This window comes from Cetorhinus maximus, unplaced genomic scaffold (assembly GCF_964194155.1).
Source record: "Cetorhinus maximus unplaced genomic scaffold, sCetMax3.hap1.1 HAP1_SCAFFOLD_1128, whole genome shotgun sequence".
In the NCBI taxonomy this organism is placed as follows: Eukaryota; Metazoa; Chordata; class Chondrichthyes; order Lamniformes; family Cetorhinidae; genus Cetorhinus; species Cetorhinus maximus.
The window spans coordinates 20,001-41,268 of NW_027597070.1; the positions used below are offsets into that span (position 1 = coordinate 20,001).

Sequence of the window (21,268 nt, forward strand, 5' to 3'; positions counted from 1 at the left end):
TGTTACAGTGAGGGGTGTGGGATATAACAGAGTGTTACAGTGAGAGGTGTGGGATATATCAGAGTGTTACAGTGAGGGGTGTGGGACATAACAGAGTGTTACAGTGAGGGGTGTGGGATATATCAGAGTCTTACAGTGAGGGGTGTGGGGTATATCAGAGTGTTACAGTGAGGGGTGTGGGGTATATCAGAGTGTTACAGTGAGGGGTGTGGTGTATATCAGAGTGTTACAGTGAGGGGTGTGGGGTATATCAGAGTGTTACAGTGAGGGGTGTGGGATATATCAGAGTGTTACAGTGAGGGGTGTGGGGTATATCAGAGTGTTACAGTGAGGGGTGTGGGGTATATCAGAGTGTTACAGTGAGGGGTGTGGGATATATCAGAGTGTTACAGTGAGGGGTGTGGGATATATCAGAGTGTTACAGTGAGGGGTGTGGGGTATATCAGAGTGTTACAGTGAGGGGTGTGGGATATATCACAGTGTTACAGTGAGGGGTGTGGGATATATCACAGTGTTACAGTGAGGGGTGTGGGATATATCACAGTGTTATAGTGAGGGGTGTGGTGTATATCAGAGTGTTACAGTGAGGGGTGTGGGGTATATCAGAGTGTTACAGTGAGGGTTATGCCAGAGTGGTATCGGTGTGTGGTTTGTCTGTCTCTGGCCCCCTTGCTTACCTCTCGTTGGTGGGGTCCGAGCAGTTGAGCGGGTACTTGAGTTCGATGATGGTCCCATCCTTGTCCTGCAAGGTGTTCTCCTGTTCTGTGTAATATTGGACCAGCTCGGAGAGGGTGGCAAATTTCTCTCCTCCGTACAGGTCGTAGTAGTCTCCGGTGTTCTGGATTCGAATGTGCGTCACCTGCTCCCCGACCCTAGCGAGAGGATGGAGGGGTGCAGAGATTTTACTGTCCAACCCTGGACTGGTCAGGCATCAGGGAGGGCACCAGCAAACATGGCTGCGCTATCTCTCTTCCTCTCTCTCTCTCTCTCTCTGTCTCTTTCTGTCTCTTTCTCTGCCTCTCCCTCTCTCTCTGTCTCTCTCTCTCTGTCTCTCTCTCTTTGTCTCTTTCTCTGCCTCTCCCTCTCTCTCTGTCTCTCTCTGTCTCTCTCTCTCTCTGTCTCTCTCTCTCTGTCTCTTTCTCTGCCTCTCCCTCTCTCTCTGTCTCTCTCTCTCTCTCTGTCTCTCTCTCTCTGTCTCTCTCTCTCTCTCTGTCTCTGTCTCTCTCTCTCTTCCTTTCTCTCTCTTTCTGTCTCTTTCTCTGCCTCTCTCTCTCCACCCCTTCTGTCTCCCTCTTCTCTTCCCTCTCCCTGCTCTCTACCTCTCTCCCTCTCTATCTCTCTCTCCCTGTTTCAATCTCCCTCCCCCCTTTCTCTTTTCTCTGTCTCCCTTTCTCTCTCATCTCCATCTCACTCTCTCTGTGTGTCTCTCACAGTTTCTCTCTCTCTCTCTGTCTCCCTTTTTCCCTGTCACTCTCACTCTCTCACTTTCTCTCTCCCTCTCTCTGTCACTCAGTCTCTCACATTCTCTCTCTCTGTATCTCTCTCTCTCTTTCTATGTCACTCTCTCTCCCTGTCTCTCTTTCTCTCTCTGTCTCTCTCTCAGTCTCTCTCTCTCTCTGTCTATTTCTGTATCTCTCTCTCTTTCTATGTCACTCTCTCCCTCTGTCTTTCTCTGTCTCTCTCTCTGTCACTCTCAGTGTCTCGCTTTCTCTCTCTCTCTCTCTCTCTGTCACTCTCAGTCTCTCGCTTTCTCTCTCTCTCTCTCTCTGTCACTCTCAGTCTCTCGCTTTCTCTCTCTCTCTCTCTCTGTCACAGTCTCTCGCTTTCTCTCTCTCTCTCTCTGTCACTCTCAGTCTCTCGCTTTCTCTCTCTCTCTCTCTGCCTCTCTGTCACTCTCAGTCTCTCTCTGTCTCTTTCTCTGTCACTCAGTCTCTTGCTTTCTCTCTCTCTCTGTCTATCTCTGTATCTCTCTCTCTCTCTTTCTATGTCACTTTCTCCCTCTGTCTTTCTCTGTCTCTCTCTCTCTGTCACGTTCAGTCTCTTGCTTTCTCTCTCTCTCTGTCTCTCTCTGTATCTCTTTCCATGTCACTCTCTTCCTTTGTCTATCTCTCTCTGTCTCTCACTTTCTCTCTCTCTCTGTCTCTGCCACACTCTTATTCTCGCTTTCCCTCTCTCTCTCTGTGTCTCTCTCTTTCTATGTCACTCTCTCCCTCTGTCTGTCTCTCTCTGTCTCTCTCTGTGACTCAGTCTCCCTCTCCCTCTCTCTCTGTCTCTCTCCCTCTCTGTTTGTCTCGCTCTCTCTCTGTCTCTCTCTCTTTCCCTCTCTCTCTCTCTTTCTCTAATTTCTCTCTTTCTTTGTCTCTCTTGCTTTGTCTCACTCTCTGTGTCTCTCTCCTTCGCTCTCTCTCTCTCTCTCAGACTTTCTGTCGTCACTTCTCTCTTTTTCTGTCTTCCTCTCTGCCCCCCACCCCGTCTCTCTCATCACTCTCTCCATCACTGCCTCTCTCGTTCCTTCTTCCCCAGTCCAAGCCTCCTGGGAAACAAATCCTGGATCAAACAGTCAGGCAATACCAGGAATAAAAACAGAAAATGCTGGGGAAAAACTCAGCAGGTCTGGTAGCATCTGTGGAGAGAGAAACAGAGTTAAGGTTTCGAGTCTGTCTGCCTCTCCCTCAGAGCTACAGAAATGCGATGGGTTTTATACTGTTTAAGAGAAAGGGAGGGTTGTAGGGGCTGGAGGAGGTTACAGAGATAGGGAGGGTTGACGGGGCTGGAGGAGGTTACAGAGATAGGGAGGGGTGTAGGGGCTGGAGGAGGTTACAGAGATAGGGAGGGGTGTAGGGGCTGGAGGAGGTTACAGAGATAGGGAGGGTTGTCGGTGCTGGAGGAGGTTACAGAGATAGGGAGGGGTGTAGGGGCTGGAGGAGGTTACAGAGATAGGGAGGGGTGTAGGGGTTTCAGGAGGTTACAGAGATAGGGAGGGTGGTAGGGGGCTGGAGGAGGTTACAGAGATAGGGAGGGTTGTAGGGGCTGGAGGATGTTACAGAGATAGGGAGGGTTGTAGGGGCTGGAGGAGGTTACAGAGATAGGGAGGGGTGTAGGGGCTGGAGGAGGTTACAGAGATAGGGAGGGTTGTTGGAGCTGGAGGGGTTTACAGGGATAGGGTTGTAGGGTCTGGAGGAGGATACAGAGATAGGGAGGGGTGTAGGGGCTGGAGGAGGTTACAGAGATAACCTGTAGGTTATAGGGGTTGGAGGAGGTTAGAGAGATAGGGAGGGTTGTAGGGGCTGGAGGAGGTTACAGAGATAGGGAGGGTTGTAGGGAGCTGGAGGAGGTTACAGAGATAGGGAGGGTTGTAGGCGCTGGATGAGGTTACAGAGATAGGGAGGGTTGTAGGGGCTGGAGGAGGTTACAGGGATAGGGAGGGTGGAGGAGGAGGTTACAGAGATGGGAGGGTGGAGGAGGAGGTTACAGAGACAGGGAGGGTTGTAGAGGCTGGAGGAGGTTACAGAGATAGGGAGGGTTGTCGGGGCTGGAGGAGGTTACAGAGATAGGGAGGGTTGTAGGGGCTGGAGGAGGTTACAGGGATAGGGAGGGTTGTTGGGGCTGGAGGAGGTTACAGAGATGGGTGGGTGGAGGAGGAGGTTGGCCGAGGGAGTAAGGGGTTGCCGTTTGGAGCAGGACATTGTCCGGCCACGGCTCCCACTCACCGTATCGAGAGTGAGAAGTCGCCCGGGTTCTGCTTGCTGGGCCGAGCCAGGAAACTCCCGTGGACTCCCCTCGCCTTCAGCAGCTTCTCAGCCTCAGTGCCGCTGATGTCCCGGTGAAACCATCTGAGGAAAAGGAAAAACAACAAAAAAGCACACGGGTTAACTCCCTCCGGCCACTTCCCTGCGCCACCCCCGGCCATTTGACCATCGGGCCTACACTCAGGCCCCAATCCTACCCTCAGGCTCCAGACCTACCCTCAGGCCCCGGGCCTACCCTCAGGCTCTTGGCCGACACTCAGGCCCCGGCCCTACCCTCAGGCCCCGGGCCTACCCTCAGGATCCGGGCCCACCCTCAGGCCCCGGGCCCACCCTCAGGCTCTTGGCCGACACTCAGGCCCCGGGCCTACCCTCAGGCTCCGGGCCTACTCTCAGGCCCCGGGCCCACCCTCAGGCTTTTGGCCTACCTTCAGGACCCAGGCCTACCCACAGGCCCCAGGCCTACCCTCAGGATCCGGGCCTACCCTCATGCCCAGGGCCCACCCTCAGGCTTTTGGCTTACCCTCAGGCTCCAGGCCTACCCTCAGGCTCTGGGCCTACCCTCAGGCCCCGGGCCGACCCTCAGGCTCTTGGCCGACACTCAGGCCCTGGGCCTACCCTCAGGCCCCAGGCCTACCCTCAGGCTCCAGGCCTCTTCTCAGGCCTGGGCCCACCCTCAGGCTCTTGGCCTACCATCAGACCCCAGGCCTACCCTCAGGCTCTGGGCCCACCCTCAGGCCCTGGGCCTGGCGCGTCCCGGAACGCGATTCGCCCCAGCACCCCCTGCCCTGCCGCCTCTCCCTCGCCATCCCCCCACCAATCCTCCACCTCATACTCCTCCGCGCACTGCTCCAGCAGCCCCTCCCAGACTCTCAGCCCTCGCGCAGCCGCTCGGGACCACCCGGCCCACCGACGCTGGCTCTGCCCACGGGAATACGGATCGGGAGCGGGATGGGGGATGGTGGGGGTGGGGGGGTGGGACACTCAGCCCCTTGGGCCTGCTCTCCCACCCCTATCTCCGTAACCTCCTCCGCCCCCTACAACCCTCCCTATCTCTGTAACCTCCTCCAGCCCCTACAACCCTCCCTATCTCTGTAACCTCCTCCAGCCCCCTACACCCCTCCCTATCTCTGTAACCTCCTCCAGCCCCCTACACCCCTCCCTATCTCTGTAACCTCCTCCAGCCCCTACAACCCTCCCTATCTCTGTAACTTCCTCCAGTGAGGCCACAGCTGGAGTACTGTGTGCAGTTCTGGTCGCCACATTATAGGAAGGATGTGAGTGCACTTGGGAGGGGGGTGCAGAGGAGATTCACCAGGATGTTGCCCGGGATGAAACGTTTAAGATAGGAAGAGAGAGTTGGATAGACTTGGGTTGTTTGCGTTGGAGCAGAGAAGACTGAGGGGGCGACCCTGATTGAGGTGGACAAGATGATAAGGGGGCATATACAGGGTGGATAGGGAGTAGCTGTTCCCCTTTAGTTGAAGGGTCAGTCACGAGGGGGACATAAGTTCAAGGTGAGAGGGGCAGGAGGTTTAGGGGGGGGCGGATGTGAGGAATATTTACCCAGAGGGTAGTGAGGGTCTGGAATGCGTGGCCTGGGAAGGTGGTGGAGGAGGGTTAGCCTCACATCCTTTAAAAAGTACCTGGATGAGCACTTGGCATCTCATAAACATTCAAGGCTATGGGGCCAAGTGCTGGGAAATGGGATTAGGGTAGGTAGGTCAGGGGTTTCTCACATGTCGATGGGCCAAAGGGTCTCTTCTGCTCTGTGATTCCTGGTATTAGTCTGGGGAACCTCTCTCTGAACTGCTTCTAACGCCTCTCCGTCCTGCCTTAGATAAGGAAACCAAGACTGTACACAATACTCCAGATGTGGTCTCACCAGTGCTCTGCACAACTGAAGCAGAACCTCTCTACTTCTGTGTTCAATTCCCCCTCGCGACAGCCGGTAACATTCGATCGGCTTTCCGAATTGCTCACTGTGCCCTCCTTCTGCAGTGTGAGGGAGTGTCTCCTCGGGTCTCCGTCACTTCTCTTCCCTATCCCCTCAAACCTGTGTCCCTCTCGTTCTCGCTCCTCAATGGGAGACAGTTTCTCCTGATCGACTCTGTCCCAGACCTCCCCCCCCAACCTCGCCGGTTTTGAACCCCTCGATCGAGTCTCCTCTCCACCTTCTCTTCTCCGAGGAGAACATTCCCCCAACGTCTCCCATCGATCCACGGAACTGGAGTTCCTCAGCTCTGGAACCGTTCCTCTGAATCTCTTCCCCCGCTCTCTCCCAGTGTCTTCACATCCTTCCCAAAGTGCAGAGCCCAGAACTGGACACAATAATCCCACTGAGGCCGAACTTGGACAAGGTCAACATAACCTCCTTGCTCCTGTGCTCTCTGCCCCAATTAATAAAGCCCAGGGTACTGTCTGCTTCATTAACCGCTCCCTCAACCTGTCCTGCCCCTTCAATGATTTACCCACATATACCCCCAGCTCCCTCTGCCCCTGCACCCACTTTAGAATTGTACCCTTTATTTTATATTGTCTCTGCACGTTCTTCCTACCAGAATCAAGCACTTCCCACTTCTCTGCATTAAACTGCATCTGCCACTTGTCCGCCCATTCCTCCAACCTGTCTACGTTCTTTTGAAGTTCTGCACTGTCCTCCTCACCGTCCACAACGCTCCCAAGTCTCGTATCGTCCGCAGGTTTTGGAATGTGTGCCCCGCACACCCAGGTCCAGGTCACTCGTGTACATCAGGAAGAGCAAGGGTCCCCGACACTGACCCCCCTGGGGAACTCCGCACCAAACCTTCCTCCAGTCCGAGAAAACAACCAACAACCCTCTGTTTCCCGTCCACTCAGCCCATTCCCTATCCGCGTCGCTCCTGTCCCTTTTATTCCGTGAGCTATAACTTTGTTCGCAAGTCTGTCATGTGGCACTGCATCGAATGTCTTCTGGAATTCCAGTTACACCACATCTACTGCAGTACCCTCATCAACCCTCTCCATCCCCTCATCAGAAAAACTCCAGCAAGTACCTTAAACAGGGCACTGGACCACCTTCAGCTCCCACTATTTACAACATTAAGAATCTCCAAAATGGAGAGAATTGCAGAAAAATACACTTAAAAAATTAAAATGGCCGGGACTATTCTCATCAAACGCTCCCAGGACAGGTACAGCACGGGGTTAGATACAGAGTAAAGCTCCCTCTACACCGTCCCCATCAAACACTCCCAGGACAGGTACAGCACAGGGTTAGATACAGAGTAAATCTCTCCCTACACTGTCCCCATCAAACACTCCCAGGACAGGTACAGCACGGGGTTAGATACAGGGTAAAGCTCCCTCTACACCTTCCCCATCAAACACTCCCAGGACAGGTACAGCATGGGGTTAGATACAGAGTAAAGCTCCCTCTACTCCATCCCCATCAAACACTCCCAGGACAAGTACAGCACGGGGTTAGATACAGAGTAAAGCTCCCTCTACACTGTCCCCATCAAACACTCCCAGGACAGGTACAGCACGGGGTTAGACACAGAGTAAAGCTCCCTCTACTCCATCCCCATCAAACACGCCCAGGACAAGTACAGCACGGGGTTAGAAACAGAGTAAAGCTCCCTCTACACTGTCCCCAACAAACACTCCCAGGGCAGGTACAGCACGGGTTTACATACAGAGTAAAGTTCCCTCTACACTGTCCCCATCAAAGACTCCCAGGACTGGGACAGCACAGGGTTAGATGCAGAGTAAAGCTCCCTCTGCACCGTCCCCATCAAACACTCCCAGGACAGGTACAGCACGGGGTTAGATCCAGAATAAAGCTCCCTCTACGCTGTCACCAACAAAGAGTCCCATGATAGGTACAGCACGGGGTTAGATACAGAGTAAAACTCACTCTACACCGTCTCCATCAAACACTCACAGGACAGGTACAGCACGGGGTTAGATACAGAGTAAAGCTCCCTCTACACCGTCCCCATCAAACACACCCAGCACAGTTAAAGCACGTGGTTAGATGCAGAGTAAAGTTCCCTCTAAACAGTCCACTTCAAACACTCCCAGGACAGGTACAGCACGGGGTTAGATACAGAGTAAAGCTCCTTCTACACCGTCCCCATCAAACACTCACAGGACAGGTACAGCACGGGGTTAGATACAGAGTAAAGCTCCTTCTACACCGTCCCCATCAAACACTCACAGGACAGGTACAGCACGGGGTTAGATGCAGAGTGAAGCTCCCTATACACTGACCCCATCAAACACTCCCAGGTCAGGTACAGGACGGGGTTAGATAAAGAGTAAATCTCCCTCTACACTGTCCCCATCAAACACTCCCAGGACAGGTACAGGACTGGGTTAGATACAGAGTAAAGATCCCTCTACACTGTCACCAACAAACACTCCCAGGACAGGTACAGCACGGGGTTAAATACAGAGTAAAGCTCCCTCTACTATGTCCGCATCAAACACTCCCAGGACAGGTACAGCACGGGGTTAGATATAGAGTGAAGCTCCCTCTACACCGTTCCCATCGAACACCCCAGGGACAGGTACAGCATGGGGTTAGATACAGAGTAAAGCTCCCTCTACACTGTCCCCATCAAACACTCCCAGCACAGTTAAAGCACATGGTTAGATGCAGAGTAAAGCTCCTTCTACACAGTCCCCATCAAAAACTCCCAGGACAGGTACAGCACGGGGTTAGATACAGAGTAATGCTCCCTCTACACCATCCACCGTCAAACACTCCCAGGACAGGTACAGCACGGGGTTAGATAAGAAAAAAACTCCCTCTATACTGTCCCCATCCAACACTCCCAGCACAGTTACAGCACATGGACATATACAAAGAAAAGCCCCCTCTAGACCATCCCCATCAAACACTCCCAGGACAGGGACAGCACGGGGTTAGATACAGAATAAAGCTCCCTCAAAACTGTCCCCATCAAACACTCCCGGGACAGGTACAGCACGGGGTTAGATATAAAGTAAATCTCCCTCTACACCGTCCCCATCAAACACTCCCAGGACAGATACAGCACGGGGTTAGATACAGAGTAAAGCTACCCCTACACCGTCCCCATCAAACACTCCCAGGACAGATACAGCACGGGGTTAGATACAGAGTAAAGCTCCCTCTACACTGTCCCCTTCAAACACTCCCGGGACAGGTACAGCACGGCGTTAGATACTGAGGTAAGCTCCATCTACACCGTGCACATCAAACACTCCCAGGACAGGTACAGCACGGCATGAGATACTGAGGTAAGCTCCCTCTACACCGTACACATCAAACACTCTCAGGATAGGTACAGCACGGGGTTAGATACAGAGCAAAGTTCCCTCTAAACCGTCCCCATCAAACACTCCCAGGACAGGTATAGCATAGGTTAGTTACAAAGTAAAGCTCCCTCTACACAGTCACCATCAAACACTCCCAGGACCGGTACAGCACGGGGTTAGATACACAGTAAAACTACCTCGACAGTGTCCCCATCAAACACTCCCAGGACAGGTACAGCACGGAGTCAGATACAGAGAAAAGCTCACTCTACACCGTCCCCATCAAACACTCCAAGGACAGGTACAGCACGGGGTTAGATACAGAGTAAAGCTGCATCTACACCGTCCGCATCAAACACTCCCAGGACAGGTACAGCACGGGGTTAGATACAGAGTAAAGCTCCCTCTACACCGTCCCCATCAAACACTCCCAGGACAGGTACAGCATGGGGTTAGATACAGAGTAAAGCTCCCTCTACACTGTCCCCATCAAACACTCCCTGGACAGGTACAGCATCGGTTAGTTACAAAGTAAAGCTCCCTCTACACTGACACCATCAAACACTCCCAGGACAGGTACAGCACGGGGATAGATACAGAGTAAAACTACGTCGACAGTGTCCCCATCAAACACTCCCAGGGCATGTACAGCACGGGGTTAAATACAGAGTAATGCTCCCTCGACACCGTCCCCATCAAATACTCCCAGGACAGTAACAGCATGGGGTTAGATACAGAGTAAAGCTCCCTCTACACCATCCCCATCAAACACTCCCAGGACAGGTACAGCACGGGGTTAGATACAGAGTAAAGCTCCCTCTACACCGTCCCCATCAAACACTCCCAGGACAGGGACAGCACGGGGTTAGATACAGAGTAAAGCTCCCTGTACATTGACCCCATCAAACACTCCCAGGACATGTACAGCACGGGGTTAGATACAGAGTAATGCTCCCTCGACACCGTCCCCATCAAATACTCCCAGGACAGGAACAGCATGGGGTTAGATACAGAGTAAAGCTCCCTCTACACCGTCCCCATCAAACACTCCAAGGACAGGTACAGCACATGGTTAGATACAGAGTAAAGCTCCCTCTACACTTTCCCCATCAAATACTCCCAGGACAGGTAAACCACGGGGTTAGATACAGAGTAAAGCTCCCTCTACACTGTCCCCATCAAATATTCGCATGATAGGAACAGTATGGGGTAAGTTACAGAATAAATCTCCCTCTACAGCGTCCCCATCAAACACCCCCAGGACAGGTACTGCATGGGTTAGATACAGAGTAAAGCTCCCTCTACACTGTCCCCGTCAAACACTCCCAGGACAGGATCAGCACGGGGTTAGATACAGAGTAAAAGTCCCTCTACACCGTCCCATTCAAACACTCTCAGGACAGGTACAGCACGGGGTTAGATACAGAGTAAAGATCCCTCTACACCGTCCCCAGCAAACACTCCCAGGACAGGAAGAGCATGGGGTTAGATACAGAGTAAAGCTCCTTCTACATCGTCCACATCAAGCACTACCAGGACAGGCAATCCATAGGGTTAGATACAGACTAAAATTTCCTCGTCACTGTCGTCATCAAACACTCCCAGGACAGGTACAGCACGAGGTTATATACAGAGTAAAGCTCCCTCTACACCGTCCCCGTCAAACACTCCCAGGACAGGTACAGCATGGGGTTAGATACAGAGTAAAGGTCCCTCTACACCGTCCCTATCAAACACTCCCAGGACAGGTACAGCACGGGGTTTGATACAGAGTAAAGCTCCCTCTACACTTTCCCCATCAAACACTCCCGGGACAGGTACAGCATAGGTTACTTACAAAATAAAGCTCCCTCTAGACCGTCCCCATCAAACACTCCCAGGAAAGGCACAGCACCGGGTTCAATACAGAGTTAAAGCTCCCTCTACACTGTCCCCATCAAACACTCCAAGGACAGGAACAGCATGGGGTTAGATACAGAGTAAAGGTCCCCCTACACCGTCCCTATCAAACACTCCCAGGACAGGTACAGCACGGGGTTAGATACAAAGTAAAGCTCCCTCTACACTGTCCCCATCAAACACTCCCAGGACAGGAACAGCATGGGGTTAGATACAGAGTAAAGGTCCCTCTACACCGTCCCTATCAAACACTCCCAGGACAGGTACAACACGGTGTTAGATACAGAATAAAACACCCTCGACATTGTCCCCATCAAACACTCCCAGGACAGATACAGCATAGGTTAGTTACAAAGTAAAGGTCCCTCTACACTGTCACCATCAAACACTCCCAGGACTGGTACAGCACGGGGTCAGATACAGAGTAAAACTACCTCGACAGTGTCCCCAATCAAACACTCCCAGGACAGGTACAGCACGGGGTTAGAAACAGAGTAAAACTACCTCGACACTGTCCCCATCAAACACTCCCAGGACAGGTACAGCAAGACGTTAGATACAAAGTAAAGCTCCCTCTAAACGGTCCCAATCAAACACTCCCAGGACAGTTACAGCATGGGGTTAGATACAGAGTAAAGCTCCCTCTACACTGTCCCCGTCAAACAATCCTAGTTCAGGTACAGCACGGGGTTAGATACAGAGTAAAGCTTCCTCTACACCGTCCCCATCAAACACTCCCGGGACAGGTACAGCACGGGGTTAGATACAAAGTAAAGCTCCCTCTAGACCGTCCCCATCAAACACTCCCAGGAAAGTCACAGCACCGGGTTCAATACAGAGTTAAAGCTCCCTCTACTCTGTCCCCATCAAACACTCCAAGGACAGGTACAGCACGGTGTTAGATACAGAGTAAAGCTCCCTCTACACCGTCCCCATCAAACACTCCCAGGACAGGTACAGCACAGTGTTAGATACAGAGTAAAACTCCCTCGACATTGTCCCCATCAAAGACTCCCAGGACAAGTACAGCATGGGGTTAGATACAGAGGAAAGCTCCCTCTACACCGTCCCCATCAAACACTCCCAGGACAGCTAAAGCAAGGGTTAGATACAGAGTAAAGCTTCCTCTACACTTTCCCCATCAAACACTCCCAGGACAGTACAGCACGGGGTTAGATACTGAGTAAAGCTTCCTCTACACAGTCCACGTCAAACACTCTCAGGATAGGTACAGCACGGGGTTAGATACAGAGTAAAGCTTCCTCTACACAGTCCACGTCAAACACTCTCAGGACAGGTACAGCACAGGGTTAGGTACAGAGAAAAGCACTCTCTACAACGTCCCAATCAAACACTACCAGGACAGGTACAGCACGGGATTACATACAGAGTACAGTTCACTCTACATCGTCCCCATCAAACACTCCCAGGACAGGGACAGCACGGTGTTAGATACAGAGTAAATCTCCCTCTACACCATCCCCATCAAACAATCCCAGGACAGGTACAGCACGGGGTTAGATACAGAGTAAATCTCCCTCTACACTGTCCCATTCAAACAATCCCTCGACAGGGACAGCACAGGGTTAGATACAGAGTTAAGCTCCCTCTACATTGTCCCCATCTAAATCTCCAAGGACAGGTACAGCACGGGTTTAGATACAGAGTAAAGCTCCATCTACACTGTCCCCATCAAACACTCCCAGGACAGGGACAGCACAGGGTTAGATACAGAGTAAAACTCCCTCTACACTGTCCCCATCAAGCACTCCCAGGACAGGAAAACCAAGGGGTTCGATATAGAATAATGCTCCCTCTACACTGTCTCCATCAAACACTCCCAGGACAGGTACAGCACGGGGTTAGATACAGATTAAAGCTTCCTCTACACAGTCCACGTCAAACACTCCCAGGACAGGTACAGCACCGGATTAGATACAGAGTAAAGCATCGTCAACACCATCCCCATCAATCACTCCCAGGACAGGTACAGCACGGGGTTAGGTACAGAATAAAGCTCCCTCTACATCGTCCCCATCAAACACTCCCAGGACAAGTACAGCACGGGGTTAGATACAGAGTAAAGCTCCCTCTACACTGTCCCCCATCAAACACTCCCAGGACAGGTACAGCACGGGGTTAGATACAGAGAAAAGCTCCCTGTACACGGTCCCCATCCAACAATCCCATCACAGGTAGAGCACGGGGTTAGATACAGAGAAAAGCTCCCTGTACACGGTCCCCATCAAACATTCCCCGGACAGGAAAAGCACGGGGTTAGATTCAGAGGAAAGCTCCCTCTACACTGTTCCCATCAAACACTCCCAGGACAGGTACAGCACGGGGTTAGATACAGAGTAAAGCTCCTTCTACACTGTCCCCATTAAACATTCCCCGGACAGGTACAGCACGGGGTTAGATACAAAGTAAAGCTCCCTCTACAACGCCCCAATCAAACACTCCCAGGACAGGTACAGCACGGGTTTGGATATAGAGTAAAGCTCCCTCGACACAGTCCACGTCAAACACTCCCAGGACAGGTACAGCACGGGGTTAGATATAGAGTAAAGCTCCCTCTACACCGTCCCCATCAAACACTCCCAGGACAGGTACAACACGGGGTTAGATACAGAGTAAATCTCCCTCTAACCGTCCCCATCAAACACTCCCAGGACAGGTACAGCACGGGGTTAGATACAGAGTAAATCTCCCTCTAACCGTCCCCATCAAACACTCCCAGGACAGGTACAGCACTGAGTTAGATACAGAGTAAATCTCCCTCTACACTGTCCCATTCAAACAATCCCAGGACAGGTACAGCACGGGGACAGATATAGAATAAAGCTCCTTCTACACCGTCCCCATCAAACATTCACAGGACAGGTACAGCATGGTTTTAGATACAGAGTAAAGCTCCCTCTACATCGTTCCCATCAAGCACTCCCAAAACAGGAACACCTAGTGGTTCGATATAGAATAATGCTCCCTCTACACCGTCTCCATCAAACACTCCCTGGACAGGTACAGCACGGGGTTAGATACAGAGTAAAGCTCCCTCTACACTGTCCCCATCAAACCCTCCCAGGACAGGTACAGCTTAGGTTAGTTACAAAGTAATGATCCCTCTCCACCGTCCCCATCAAACATTCCCAGGAACGGCACAGCAAGGGGTTAGATACAGAGTAAAGCTCCCTCTACCCTGTCCTCATCAAACACTCCCAGGACAGGAACAGGACGGGGTTAGATACAGAGTAAAGCTCCCTCTACACCGTCCCCCATCAAACACTCCCAGGTCAGATACAGCATGGTTTTAGATACATAGTAAAGCTCCCTCTACACCGTCCCCATCAAACACTCCCAGGACAGATACAGCACGGGGTTAGATACAGAGTAAAGCTTCCTCTACACCATCCCCATCAAACACTCCCAGGACAGGTACAGCACAGGGTTAGGTACAGAGAAAAGCTCTCTCTACATCGTCCCCATCAAACACTCCCAGGACAAGTACAGCACAGGGTTAGATTCAGAGTAAAGCTCCCTCTACACGGTCGCATCAAAAATTCACAGGACAGGTAGAGCACGGTGTTAGATACAGAGTAAAGCTCCCTCTACAACGTCCCCATCAAACATTCACAGGACAGGTTCAGCACGGGGTTAGATACAGAGTAAAGCTCCCTCTACACTGTCCCCGTCAAACAATCCTAGTTCAGGTACCGCACGGGGTTAGATACAGAGAAAAGATCCCTGTACACGGTCCCCATCAAACATTCCCCGGACAGGAACAGCATGGGGTTAGATTCAGAGTAAAGCTCCCTCTACACTGTTCCATTCAAACACTCCCAGGACAGGGACAGCACTGTGTTAGATACAGAGTAAAGCTCCTTCTACACTGTCCCCATCAAACATTCCACGGACAGGTACAGCACGGGGTTAGATACAGAGTAAAGCTCCCTCTACAACGTCCCAATCAAACACTCCCAGGACAGGTACAGCACGGGGTGAAATATAGAGTAAAGCTCCCTCTACACAGTCCACGTCAAACAATCCCAGGACAGGTACAGCACGGGGTTAGATTTAGATTAAAGCTCCCTCTACACCGTCCCCATCAAACAATCCCAAGACAGGTAAAGCACGGGGTTAGATACAGAGTAAATCTCCCTCTCCACTGTCCCATTCAAATAATCCCTCGACAGGGACAGCACGCGGTTAGATACAGTGCAAATCTCTCTCTACACTGCCCCCATCAAACACTCCCAGTACAGGTAAAGCACAGGGTTAGATACAGAGTAAAGCTCCCTCTACACTGTCCCCGTCAAATACTCCCAGGACAGGTACAGTACGGAGTTAGATACAGAGTAAAGCTCCCTCTACACCGTCCCCATCAAACACTCCCAGGACAGGTACAGCACGGGCTTAGATACAGAGTAAAGCTCCCTCTACCCTGTCCCCATCAAACACTCCCAGGACAGGTACAGCATGGGGTTTCATACAGAGTAAAGCTCCCTCTACACTGTCCCCATCAAACACTCCCAGGACAGGCACAGCACAGGTTTAGATACAGAGTAAAGGTTCCTCTACACTGTCACCATCAAACACTCCAAAGACAGGTACAGCACAGGGTTAGATACAGAGTAAAGCTCCCTCTACATCGTCCCCATCAAACACTCCCATGACAGGTACAGCACGGGGTTAGATACAGAGTAAAGCTCCCTCTACACCGTCCCCATCAAACACTCCCAGGACAGGAACAGGACGGGGTTAGATACAGAGTAAATCCTCATCTACACTGTCCCCATCAAACACTCCCGGGTCAGATACAGCATGGTTTTACATACATAGTAAAGCTCCCTCTACACCGTCCCCATCAAACACTCCAAGGACAGGTACAGCACAGGGTTAGATACAGAGTAAAGCTCCCTCTACACCGTCCCCATCAAACACTCCCAGGACAGGTACAGCACGGAGTTAGATACAGTGCAAATCTCTCTCTACACTGTCCGCCTCAAACACTCCCAGGACAGGTACAGCACGGGGTTAGATATAGAATAAAGCTCCATCTACACTGTCCCCATCAAACACTGCCAGGTCAGATACAGCATAGTTTTAGATACAGAGTAAAGCTCCCACTACACTGACCCCATCAAACACTCCCTGGACAGGTACTGCACGGGGTTAGATACAGTGTAAAGCTCCCTCTACACTGTCCCCATCAAACACTCCCAGGAGAGGAACAGCACGGGGTTAGATACAGAGTAAAGCTCCCTCTACACTGTCCCCGTCAAACACTCCCAGGACAGGTACAGCATAGGTTAGTTACAAAGTAATGCTCCCTCTACACCGTCCCCATCAAACACTCCCAGGAAAGGCACAGCAAGGGGTTAGATACAGAGTAAAGCTCCCTCTAGACTGTCCCCATCAAACACTCCCAGGACAGGTACAACACGGAGTTAGATACAGAGTAAAGCTCCCTCTACACCGTCCCCATCAAAAACTCCCAGGACAGGAAGAGCATGGGGTTACATCCAGAGTAAAGGTCCCTCTTCATCGTCACCATCAAACACTCCCTGGACAGGTAAAGCACGGGGTTAGATAAAGAGTAAATCTCCCTCTACACTCTAGCCATCAAACACTCCCAGGACAGGTACAGCACGGGGTTAGATACAGAGTAAATCTCCCTCTACACCGTCCCCATCAAACAATCCCTGGACAGGTACAGCACGGGGTTAGATACAGAGTAAAGCTCCCTCTACAGCGTCCCCATCAAACACTCCCAGGACAGGTACAGCACGGGGTTAGATACAGAGTAAAGCTCCCTCTGCACCGTCCCCATCAAACACTCCCAGTACAGGTACAGCACAGGTTTAGATACAGAGTAAAGCTCCCTCTACACTGTCCCATTCAAAAACTCCCAGGACAGGTCCAGCACCGGGTTAGTTACAGAGTAAAGCTCCCTCTACACTGTCCCCATCAAACACTCCCAGGACAGGTACAGCACGGGGTTAGACACAGAGTGAAGCTCTCTCTACACTGTCCCCATCAAACACTCCCAGGACCGGTACAGCATGGGGTTAGATACAGAGTAAAGCTCCCTCTAGACCGTCCCATTCAAAAACTCTCAGGACAGGTACAGCACGGAGTTACATACAGAGTAAAACTCCCTCTACACTGTCCCCATCAAACACTCCCAGGACAGGTACAGCACGGGGTTAGTTACAGAGTAAAGCTCCCTCTACACTGTCCCCATCAAACACTCCCAGGTCAGGGACAGCACGGGGTTAGAGACAGAGTAAAGCTCCCTCTACACCGTCCCCATCAAACACTCCCAGGGCTGGGACAGCACAGGGTTAGATACAGAGTAAATCTCCCTCTACACCGTCCCCATCAAACACTCCCAGGACAGGTACAGCACGGGGTTAGATACAGAGTAAAGCTCCCTCTACACCGTCCCCCATCAAACACTCCCAGGGCTGGGACAGCACAGGGTTAGATACAGAGTAAAGCTCCCACTACACCGTCCCCATCAAACACTCCCAGGACAGGTACAGCACGGTGTTAGACACAGAGTGAAGCTCTCTCTACACTGTCGCCATCAAACACTCCCAGGACAGGTACAGCACGGGGTTAGATACAGAGTAAAGCTCCCTCTACGCCGTCCCCATCAAACACTCCCAGAACAGGAAGAGCATGGTGTTACATCCAGAGTAAAGGTCCCTCTACATTGCCACCATCAAACACTCCCAGGACAGGTAAAGCACGGGATTATATACAGAGTTAATCTCCCTCGACACTGTCACCATCAAACTCTGCAGCGACAGGTACAGAACGGGATTAGATACAGAGTAAAGCTCCCTCTACACTGTCCCATTCAAAAACTCCCAGGACAGGTACAGCACGGGGTTAGATACAGAGTAAAGCTACCTCTACACTGTCCCCATCAAACACTCCCAGGACAGGAACAGCATGGTTTTATATACAGAGTAAAGCTCCCTCTACATCGTCCCGGTCAAGCACTCCCAGGACAGCTAAACCACGGGGTTAGATACAGACTAAAACTCCCTCTACACCGTCCCCATCAAACACTCCAAGGACAGGTTCAGCACGGGTTAGATACAGAGTAAAGCTCCCTCTACACTGTCCCCATCAAACACTCCCAGGACATGGACAGCACGTGGTTAGATATGGAGTACAGCTCACTCTACACCGTCCCCATCAAACACTCCCAGGACAGGTACAGCACGGGATTAGATACAGAGTAAAGCTCTATCTACACTGTCCACATCAAACACACCCAGGACAGGGACAGCATGCGGTTATATATGGAGTACATCTCCCTCTAAACTGTCCCCAACAAACACTCCCAGGACAGGTACAGCACGGGGTTAGATACAGAGTAACTCTACGTCTACACTGTCCCCATCAAACACTCCCAGGACAGGTACAGCACGAGGTTAGATACAGAGTAAAGCTCCCTCTACACCGTCCCCATCAAACACTCCCAGGACAGGTACAGCACGAGGTTAGATACAGAGTAATGCTACCTCTACACCGTCCCCATCAAAAACTACCAGAACAGGAAGAGCATGGGGTTACATCCACATTAAAGGTCCCTCCACATCGTCACCATCAAACACTCCCAGGACAGGTACAGCACGGGGTTAGATACAGAGTAAAGCTCCCTCTACACCGTCACCATCAAACACTCCCAGGGCAGGTACAGCACGGGGTTAGATACAGAGTAAAGCTCCCTCTACACTGTCCCCATCAAACACTCCCATGGCAGGTACAGTACGGCGTTAGATACAGAGTAAAGCTCCCTCTAGGCCCTCCATGACTCCCTCTCGTGCCCTGCGGGCGGGTTAGGGGGAAACGCTGAGCGTTTCGGAGTGCCTGAACCCCCACCACTACCCCTCAAGCCTAGGGCCCCATTCGGGGAAAGTCCCCCCTCGACTAGGCCGGAGAAGCACTGGAAGGATCCGGGTGTTTTAGGCCTTGGATTTCGCAACCTGGGAGGTAACCCCCAACTCCGGTGGGGGTGTGTGGGAGGTGGTGGTGGGCGTGGGGCGGCGGTGGGGTGTGGAGGTTGTTAGGGCGTTCCCCTCGAGGACCCTGTACGTTCTGCGGGACAGACATGCAGAAGCACGCGGCGGGTGGTGGGGCGAATCTTACCGGACCATCGTGGCCTCTGTTTCTCTCTCTCTCTCTCTCTCGCGTCGAGAGGAAAGGATCGTCTGTAACGGCCAAGTCTTTACCAATGACGATTTCCCAGCCTATTTTCGCAAGCCTCTCTCTCTCTCTCTCTCCGTTCCTCTCTCTCTCTCTCTCTCCGTCTCTCTCTCTCTCGTTCACCCCGTTGCTGGCGTTCACCGTCGGGATCTCTGTCCCTCTCTCTCTCTCGTTGTCTCTCTCTCTCTCTCACACTGAGCTTTGCTATCTCTCTCTCTCGCTCTCCCTCCCTCTCTCTCTCTCTCTCTCACGCGGGGCTTTGCTCCCTATCGCTCTCTCGCTCGCTCTCCTTCTCTACACGGAGAATTGCTCTTGATCTCTCTCTCTCTCTCTCTCTCTCTCGCTCTCGCTCTCTCGCTCTCGCTGTGGTCAGGTCCAGAGATGTCACTTCTGGTTAACAGAGCAGCAAAACACGCTATGGAGAGGTCACGTAGAGAGAGAGAGAGAGAGAGAGAGAGAGAGAGACACACAAAGTTGCAGAAATTAAAGCCGCAGAGAAGGAGGAAGTCAGGACTAAGGAGGATCAACAGTCCGGGCAGTCAGAGGGGAAGGGGTTTGGGGTGGTTTATATATAGAATAACAGATACCCGTGAGTGAGTTACAGACTGGAATCTAATCGAGGGGTTCAGGTGGTTTATATATAGAATAACAGATACCCGGGAGTGAGTTACAGACTGGAATCTAATCGAGGGGTTCGTGGTGGTTTATATATAGAATAACAGTTACCCGGGAGTGAGTTACAGACTGGAATCTAATCGAGGGGTTCGGGGTGGTTTATATATAGAATAACAGTTACCCGGGAGTTAGTTACAGACTGGAATCTAATCGAGGGGTTCGGGGTGGTTTATATATAGAATAACAGATACCCGGGAGTGAGTTACAGACTGGAATCTAATCGAGGTGTTCGGGGTGGTTTATATATAGAATAACAGATACCTGGGATTGAGTTACAGTCTGGAATCTAATCGAGGTGTTCGGGTGGTTTATATATAGAATAACAGATACCCGGGAGTGAGTTACAGACTGGAATCTAATCGAGGGGTTCGGGGTAGTTTACATATAGAATAACAGATATCCGGGAGTGAATTACATACTGGAATCTAATCGAGGGGATCGGGGTGGTTTATATATAGAATAACAGATACCCGGGAATGAGTTACAGACTGGAATCTAATCGAGGGATTCGGGGTGGTTTATATGTAAATGATTTAGATTTGAATGTGGGAGGGTTGATCAGTAAGTTTGCGGATGACACGAAAGTTGGTGGGGTGGTAAATAGTGAGGAGGACAGCCTTAGGTTACAGGAGGATCTAGACGGACTGGTCAGATGGGCTGATCAGTGGCAAATGCAATTTAACCTGGATAAGTGTGAGGTGATGCACTTGGGCAGGACAAACAAGGCACGGGAATACACGATGAATGGTAGGACCCTGGGAATTACCAAGGATCAGAGGGACCTTGGTGTGCATGTCCACTGGCCCTTTAAGGTAGCGGGACAGGTAGATAAGGTGGTTAAGGAGGCATATGGGATACTTGCCTTTATTAGCCGAGGCGTAGAGTATAAGAGCAGGGAGGTTATGCTAGAACTGTATAAAACGCTGGTTAGGCCACAGCTAGAGTATTGCGTGCAGTTCTGGAATCCGTGTTATAGGAAGGATGTGATTGCACTAGAGAGAGTGCAGAGGAGATTTACCAGGATGTTGCCTGGGCTGGAGAGCTTTAGTTATGAGGAGAGATTGGATAGATTGTGGTTATTTTCCCTGGAGCAGAGGAGATTGAGGGGGGACATGATTGAGGTGTATAAAATTATGAGGGGAATAGGTAGGGTAGAGAGGAAGGAACTTTTCCCCTTGGTGGAGGGATCAATAACCAGGGGGAATAGGTTTAAGGTAAGGGGGCAGGGGGTTTAAGAGGGGATGTGAGGAAGAATTTATTCACCCAGAGGGTGGTGGGAATCTGGAACTCACTGCCTGAAAGGGTGGTAAGAGGCAGAAACTCTCATAACATTGAAGAAGTATTTGGATGTGCACTTGCGATGATGCCCATGGTACACAAGGCTATGGGCCTAGTGCTGGGAAATGGTGTTAGAATAGTTCGGTACTTGTGTTCAACCA

General features: G+C 51.5%; 1 protein-coding gene across 1 annotated transcript in view; it reads right to left on the bottom strand.

The window, feature by feature from the left end:
- LOC144675729 (tyrosine-protein phosphatase non-receptor type 6-like) overlaps positions 1 to 19,486 on the bottom strand; it is a gene marked incomplete at its 3' end in the record, with an annotated part of 38,605 nt that extends 19,119 nt beyond the window's left edge. The window contains exons 1-3 of the mRNA XM_078536349.1: positions 19,098 to 19,486; positions 3,711 to 3,833; positions 678 to 872 (exon numbers count right to left, since the gene is read on the bottom strand). Coding sequence (XP_078392475.1) covers positions 678 to 872; positions 3,711 to 3,833; positions 19,098 to 19,105 — 326 coding nt within the window. The remainder of the gene's footprint in view (positions 1 to 677; positions 873 to 3,710; positions 3,834 to 19,097) is intronic.
- Between the last annotated feature and the right edge of the window lie 1,782 nt (positions 19,487 to 21,268).